Source organism: Perna viridis, chromosome 5 (genome assembly GCF_037379345.1).
Source record: "Perna viridis isolate PV_CMFRI_1.1 ecotype Kerala chromosome 5, ASM3737934v1, whole genome shotgun sequence".
NCBI classification, from domain to species: Eukaryota; Metazoa; Mollusca; class Bivalvia; order Mytilida; family Mytilidae; genus Perna; species Perna viridis.
In genome coordinates this window covers 11326416-11334678 of record NC_142449.1, presented here as the reverse complement: position 1 = coordinate 11334678, position 8263 = coordinate 11326416, and the positions used below count along the sequence as shown (strand labels likewise).

Below are 8263 nucleotides of genomic sequence, written 5' to 3'. Positions count from 1 at the left end.
ATTTCCACTAAACTTATGGCAAGTACATTGTTTTACAAAGCAAATGTTTTAACAACTGGTATTAAAATGAAAAATACCAGGATGGTTTTTCGACTTGTCAAAATGTGTTGGCAATTTAGTATTCTTCGCAGTCAGCCTAACGGAATCCATGTGTGTATAACTTCTGTAATTACTTATCTTACATGTGAATATACATTTAGCGTGATAATTCCCCTCATTGCTGTGGGAATAATTAAGCGCATTATTGTCATAATTTGTATGAAATTTGAGTAACGGCGTGGAAAATAGCCAACGGTAGAACGATACACTAATCCTTGTTTTTCATTTCTCAGTTATATACATTCTTATCATTGCATTGTGATCTTCTTCATACAGCTACAATTAAGTAAATATTGTTTTTTTTGGAAGTATACAAAACATTAAATAAACTTGACATAATGTTACTTCAAGATGGACTTAATTTAGAAATAACGTTATAATTATACATATTTATTCATAAAAGAAATAAACTATCCAGACTTTCAGCTGCTGCTTGCATAATTTTCAGTTAAATGAAATACAGTATCGTTTTAACGCATCTCAAATTTGAAGTAAAAATTGAAACTTCTTTTATTTTTATTTAAAGGCACACACAGCGATTCTGATTGAAGTTGAATGGTTATTTTTCGCTTGTCACCTTCAGTTAAATGAAATCTATCTTTTATTCGCATCAACTTATTACAGAATTAATTTTTATTCATTAAATGTATACCACCATTGAAAAATAATCGTAAGAAATCGTCAATTATTTTGTAAACTTTTCATCTGTCTGTTTAACCAATGTGTGTGGCAAATTTTATAATTGATAAACAAACTCAGTTATTTCATTGGGTATGTTGATTGGGTAGGCGTGGCCTCATTCCATATTTGGAAAGGCATCATGGTTCGGTTGGAGATGCCGATTATAAGGGTAAAAGGATCAAATCTATCTTTGCTTATAATAACAGTCACTCGATCACAAAGTATAGAATAAGTGTAAAACAGACATTTCAATATAAACATTTCCTAAGTGATTGTAAAAAGACGGGAATTCTGAACGAATACTTGAGAAAAACACGAAACATTTGCTGTGGAAAGTGGTGAATAGTGAACATGCAGCCTGGGACTTTACAACGGTTTCACCATACGCCTGGAGTGTCTAGTCTATCTAATGGACCTAGCTTAACAAGCATGATGCCAGCTTTATTTGGGGACCAAAACTACTACAGACATGGAAGTTATATGGCAATGAATATGAACAGTATGGCAGCCATGTATGGCGACCAGTATTCAGCCATGGGACGACCCTCCCCATACTCCCCCTATGGGCATCATCAGAGTGCTAAAGACATGGTTAAACCACCTTATAGTTATATTGCTTTAATTGCGATGGCAATACAGAGTGCACCAGACAAGAAAGTCACACTAAATGGAATTTACCAGTTTATCATGGACCGTTTCCCATTTTACCGAGAAAACAAGCAAGGCTGGCAAAACAGCATTCGCCATAACTTGTCGCTCAACGAATGTTTCATCAAGGTTCCTAGGGATGACAAGAAGCCGGGGAAAGGAAGCTATTGGTCTCTAGATCCAGATAGTTATAATATGTTTGACAATGGCAGTTACCTCCGAAGAAGAAGGAGATTCAAAAAGAAGAAGGAGCAAGAAAGACATGGAGATTGCGAGAAATCTGAAATAAGAATCAAACAAGGTGACAGCAGTGACAATGACAGTACTAGAAACGGCGAGTGTGGCAATTCGGAGTTCTCTGACAGCCATTCGGGTAGTCCACAAAAATATGACGTTCATAGAAAATCACCCAGCTTGGATTCTAATGTTCCGACTAAATTGGAACCAATGGACCATCCTAATTCTAACAACTTACAGGAATCTCAACTAGAATCACGCCCAAGTCCAAATTCTCTACCAATTCCTGCTGATCCTATGGTTCCTAGTCCAACATCTAACTTTACTGTCGAAAATCTAGTTCAAAATTCCGTAAATTGTGATATGTCTGGATGTAACTTCTTAACCGGAAGACAGGGACTAAATTCAGCTATTCCGTACTCCAGACCTTCAGATATCTATCGCAACATCGGATCATGTGGTCAAACTTCACCCCAGGGACCCGGATATACATATCCTACACCGTCTATTGTCCAGCATAACAATGTAGCAATGTCCGGAGCTAACACGGACGACAATGTTGACCCACCGTCACCCGCTCACGCACACGCCACTCTATCGTCTGCCAATGGAGTCAATGCTTCCATGTTCCAAACGTATGGTCGACCTAATGGATGGTACGTTTCAAGTGCTGCCGACTTTTCACATCATGGGACAGAGTTTCCAGGAGGAAGTTTTGGGAGCGTTCGAGATGTATTTGAGAGCCAAAGACTTTTAGGACAAGGTACACAATCTACTTCCCAGCCGAGTTGTCAACTAGCTGCATTTAGAACACCTTACAAATCATATACATGCGAGTATAGCAAATTTTGATGGCTGTTGAATTCTATGAATAATTTATTTTCCGTATGTAGAATTTCTTTGTTCTGGGAATGTACTTAATCGCTAAGGTTATTCTCCCGGGAACTGAATCATTTTTCTGGTACAGTGAGTGTTTAACATTTAGAATGACCCGTTCCTCCCGAAAACGCCGATAGACACTGTCAACAGGGTCCCGTCTATATTGTATAACATGTGAACATTCCAATTAATTATTCAGATAACGAGAAGACTGAAAAAAAAAATGCTTTGACATTTTTGAGCGAGGTATGTGACTGTATCCAATATATTTGTACTATTAAAATAACCAATGCATTCTTTATGTTTTTGAAAAGAATCGTATGTAATGATATTTATATATTTTAAAGATGTTAATCGGTTATAAATTTATCTTAGACTAAAAAAGACACAAACGAAGAATATGGGAAAATAAGAAAGCAAGCCGCAAGTCAATAAAGTAAGGACGTCAGTGATTAAGTATATACCAAAATGTTATTTATCAAAATAAAATTTTGATTCGCGTTCATTAAATGTAATTTGCTAAAGATAGAATTGTTTTATTAATTGAAATAAAATATTTACGGATCTAAAGGCCAGTCTGTTTAATTAACTATAAACATATTTAAACCAGGACGGGAAAGAATTTAAATTTTAACATATTCTACTTTAATGCAGCTTACAAACACAGTTAATTTGAGGCAACATTTCTTAATGCTAATAATTTTTTTTAATGCATGATTATAGTTGTTTTTACTACAAATTTAAAAAAAATATTTTAAGAAAATATCTGGTCTTAATTAAATTTTCTGTTTTAGAAAGGTGTATTTTTTATGTTATTAATCGCCATTAAGAGAGTAATGTGTTGAATTGTTTTATTATAATCATCATCACATTGTATCTAATCGATTTTATCAACTGACCTTTTACAGTTTAAATGAAATTTTACCGTTTTTTAACTGTCTCTGAATACAAGTGATTTTGGCAGGAAATGTTGTGTAACTTGAATAAAAGAACAATCTTTACATCAAAAAGATAAAGTCTTTTGTTGACAAAACTAAGTAATGAATCATTTAAGGAGAATGTTCTACCGAAAAATTTATTTTTTTTTGGTGTGAAAAACAGATGGTAAGCTAGATTAATTTTCCTCCGATCGAATATGTAGGAAAACAACCTTTATTCAATCTTTATTACCACCAACCTATAGTTTTTTATAATCTTTCTAGCTTCATTATTATATAAATGATGTTTGATATCGTTTAAGATAAATGTTAAGGAAGAATTGTTCATACGATTGACTTGCCCTTATAGTATATTTAATTGTAGGAAGATGGAGCTCGGGGCAATGGTAAAAATTGTTTCTGTTAAAATCAACATTAAATAAAGTCATTATTTACTGAAGAAAGAATTAAAAAAACAAAACAAAAATAAATTAAAATAAAAAGAGAAGTAAAAATAGACAGAAAAAAAAATTGATACGCGGTTATTTTTCAATCCGATAAATTCTGCGTACTATCATGCAGGGCGGATTCTGGTTAGTGGGGCCGTGATATTTTGTGGTATAAAATTTATTTACTGTTTAAAACTTCCACAAAATGAACAAGTCCATTACATTCTTTTATGATCTTGTGGAACAAACGATAATAAAATAAAAAAGAATGCAAAAAAGCAGGTTTGAATATTGAATTTTTTATACCAAGAATAAATATCATCGATATAAAGACAGTGAGACAATTCACCTCTAATATACAACAACTACAGTTACCTTACCTTCAAAATAAATCAAGTGTCACCCCCCCCCCCCCCCACCCAAAAAAAAAAAAAAAGGTTGAGTTGTGATAGACTGTTTATTATTAATTTTTGTACAGATTAGAAATGCTAATTTTAAACACTCATGAACGATAACACAGCAGTTAAAATAACTGTACAACAGATTATCATTGATTTTTTTTTCAGTCTAACGATTACAGTTTAACTGACATTATACATTTCATGAAGTACACGATCAAAGATGATAAAAAAACATCAAACAAGTGGGCCATTTTTGAAATTAGCATATGAAAAAAAGATGTCACACGAATAGAATAGAAGTCACGATTACATTACTAGAAATTCAAGTGAAGAAAGCAAAATAATGAAACCAGAAACAACAAAATATATAAATCGACACAGAAACATAATAAAATAGAACCAAACAATCAAAACAAAACAGAACAAAACACATCAACAACAAATGAAAAATAAAACCTTAAACTATATGATAAAAAATAATGATACAACCGAATACGGTAACCATGTTAGAATCAAAACGAGGCATCACATGTCTTCTGTACCCGAATGTCTTTCAGATGTACGCTAGTTATATACACGGCTATATTGTGGAATTTAACAGCTATTAAATGAGGCTGAGTTGGTTGCCCCAGTTAGGACCAAATTAGACCTCCATATCCCAAACAAATGGGGTACTTAAAGGCACACATCACATTTCAGGACTCTTTTATAGAAGCTACCTTAAAATTGGCCCTTAATACCCCTTTGAGCATGAATTATGAAGGTGACTTAAGATGGTTTTAGCATTACGTCGAGGGCGTTCAGAAGGAACTAAAGCAAAGATGTCCTAATTCAAATCCTCAGTGTGTTATTGAACCAATAAAATCACATAAAACATTCTTTTGATTAAAGTTGCTCATTAATCTTTCGGATATTACTTTTTAATTCACGTTTAATATTCATTACAGTTTTTTATTTTGTTGTTACATCTACATTGCTTTATTATTTGCATATAAAAATTTTGATCATATTAATTGGTTCTCAACTTAGAATATTTTTAATCGCAAGTGAGAATAATGTGCCCAGAGTTTCTCTTGGCATCCGTACTTGGAAGCCTTTACATTGGAACTACAGTTAGACCTGTCTAAACCGAAACCTACATTAACTGATAACCTGTCAAAGCCATAATTCTTCTGAAGTCCCTTCATATCAATTTCATGACATTTTAAAGATATTTGAACTGGTAGCATGGACCGGTGCACCTGGTCCATTCTCCCAGTTTTTAGTGGAGTCCATGTTGCTCATTTACTTTTGTTACTTTGTTTTATTTTGGTTATTTTATGTTCTTTGTTGTATTTGTCTGTTTTCCATGTCTGGTCTTTGTCCCTGGATTACATTCTTTTGATTTCCGCTAGAATTTTGGTTCCCTTGATTAAGCTTTGAACCTGTATAAACCGAAAAACTAGGTGGTTTAGACATGTCTCAATATATCTGTTGGGATGTGAAAATAAAATTACCTAATATCTATATACAGATAAATCAGTAACAAATATATATAGAGAGTCCTTTAAATGTGAAAGAAAATTGAAAATTTTTTCAAGATTTCCCAAAATATATCAAGATTTTAGACTGATATCAAAATACTTTTTAATTACCTTGATGAGTATAATTTTCAGCCCCAAAAAAATTGAAATTCTACAATCCTGTGTTACATGCGACTTGGTTGGTCTTTCTTTAAAAACAAATATCTATCCTATTGGCCTCTTCCCAATATAAAAATAACAATGTCTTTAATGATATTCTATTATTGAATTTAACATTTAAAAAAGAGGTAAAAACTCTATTTAATTATAGGTTCGTCTTCAAGTGAAAAAAAATAGGAACACTGAAATTTCAAAAGAGGATTACCAATAGACAAACCACAACTGAGAACAACAAACAATGATTAAGACAGTGGCGGATCCAGGGTGGTGTGTACTTTGGGTTGGCACCCTTCCTTTTTTATTGGAAAATTTGTTAATTTCATGCGTTAAGTTGATAAGAAATGGTAAATAATGTCCTAGCTATTCTCTTTTTTTCTGATGAACCCAAGCTGGCACCCCTGTTTTTTTGAAGTGGCAGGATCCGCCAGTGCACGGCAACCGTTGAAAGGAACGAGCAGCACACACTCACCAAAACCCGGGATGAACTCTAGTATCCCGGATGTAGCCTAAGGAGAAACGTATTCTTCTTTCAAGGCACGTATCCTTCCCGTTAAAAATTTACTTTAAAAGCGAATGGCTTGACTTTTTTAAATATACGCCAAAAATCAGGAAACCGGTTAAATCAAGATATAATAAGAAACGTTTACGATAAACGTAGGTTATACATACTTGGACCATAAGCGTATTTTTAAAATGAATGCTTCTAAATATCGACTTATTTCTGTTTGATGATACCATTAGTGCTGCTTTAATTGACAGTTTATATTCTTTGCCTGTTCTTACAAAATGTCTGTACCATATAAGATTCAGGCATTCGTATGGTGCAAAAATATAAAAAATAAAATAAAATAAACAAACAAACAAACAAACAAAACAAACAAAAACAAAACAAAAAAAAAGCAACCTAACAAATGCCTCATTTTGACGTACTGATAGTCCTTTCTGAAATCAGATCCGAATTTTGTTTTAGTAAACCATACATTCAATTTTCACTTTAATCTACACAATCAAGAATGATTACTAGCACAGTGTTTCATACACATTATCTCAATACAGCGCAACAACTGAATGACAATAAAGACTTAAGTACCAGTCCATACAAAATTCAGGCACTGCCTATTGTAAGGTGATTTATGGCGTAGAAAAAAAACAACTGAACAAACACTGTTTAATAAAGACTGCCACTTAAATTCAATTGTACATATATTACGTTTCTTGTTACTGTGACGGACACAGAAAGTGTACTTATTAAACCAAGCAATCAAGTAAGTATAAAACTTAAATGAAAGCATTTAACAGGAGGTTGATAAACTGAAATTCAAGTAACGAAAACATGAAGAAACATGACGTTTCAAACCTAATGACATAAAATTATACGGATGGAATTAAATACATCTAAAATTGATACGAATTAGAAATATTACACAGGTGGATCAATTCAGTCTGAATAGTGGTGGATTCCTAGAGAATTTTCGGAGGTATCTTCGGCAGTAACCCTCTTCGTAAGAATTTGCCAGTTTGGCTTTGGCATGAATGAGACCCTGAGGCCTCCTTTTATCTGCATCAACCCCTGTCGCTGGACTGAATAACAATTGTACATAAACAACAATAATAATAATAAATATAATAACAATAATGATGATAAATATCATCACAATAATAGAATCATATTAATCAAAGCTTTACTGTTAAATATATACACCTTTCAAATTAAACCAATCCATACCCCTCAAAAAGATTCGCATATTCCAAACTATAGTAATATGTTCCCAAATACCACCGTTTTGATTCAAATTACCATATATATACTACCCGAATTTATATTTTATTGTCTTACTTTCCTCAAATTGTAGTTATAACGACTTTCGTTAACTTTTTGCACTAAACATTTCATATATACATATTTCTGTTACTTTCATATATATTGAATCTCTGTTAAAGAAAAAAAAAGATATGAATGAATGAATAATATATGGCACGGATGGCTTTGACCCCCCTTTTTTCTCGAGAACCAACATTTCCCTCCAATCCGTTAACTTGATTAAGGCATTTCAAATATATCAACCATCAAACAACAAGAATCGCTCACCTCTTTAAATTTTGTCTTTCAAGGGCAATACATTTAACAAGGAATTGTCAAAAAATTTTGACTCAAGAAGACTTTGGTAGGACTTATCATAAGGATCATTACAACAATTGAAAGTTTCTTTCTATCTATGATGGTTTTCAAGATATTGGCAGAAAACTGTAAAAAAGAAAAACCGTCATTT

At 32.8% G+C, this 8263-nt stretch overlaps 1 protein-coding gene across 1 annotated transcript; it reads left to right on the top strand.

Moving 5' to 3' along the window:
* Positions 1–1122: 1122 nt before the first annotated feature.
* On the top strand, positions 1123–3408 carry LOC148616019 (forkhead box protein C1-B-like). The gene has a single exon (XM_088582643.1). It carries the CDS (start codon positions 1132–1134, stop codon positions 2515–2517), a length of 1386 nt encoding a protein of 461 aa, XP_088438769.1. The 5' UTR covers positions 1123–1131; the 3' UTR covers positions 2518–3408.
* The last annotated feature ends 4855 nt before the right edge of the window (positions 3409–8263 follow it).

Coding starts and splice junctions, on each gene's coding strand:
- LOC148616019 (XM_088582643.1), top strand. CDS start 1,132: ATGCAGCCTGGGACTTTACAACGGTTTCACCATACGCCTGGAGTGTCT.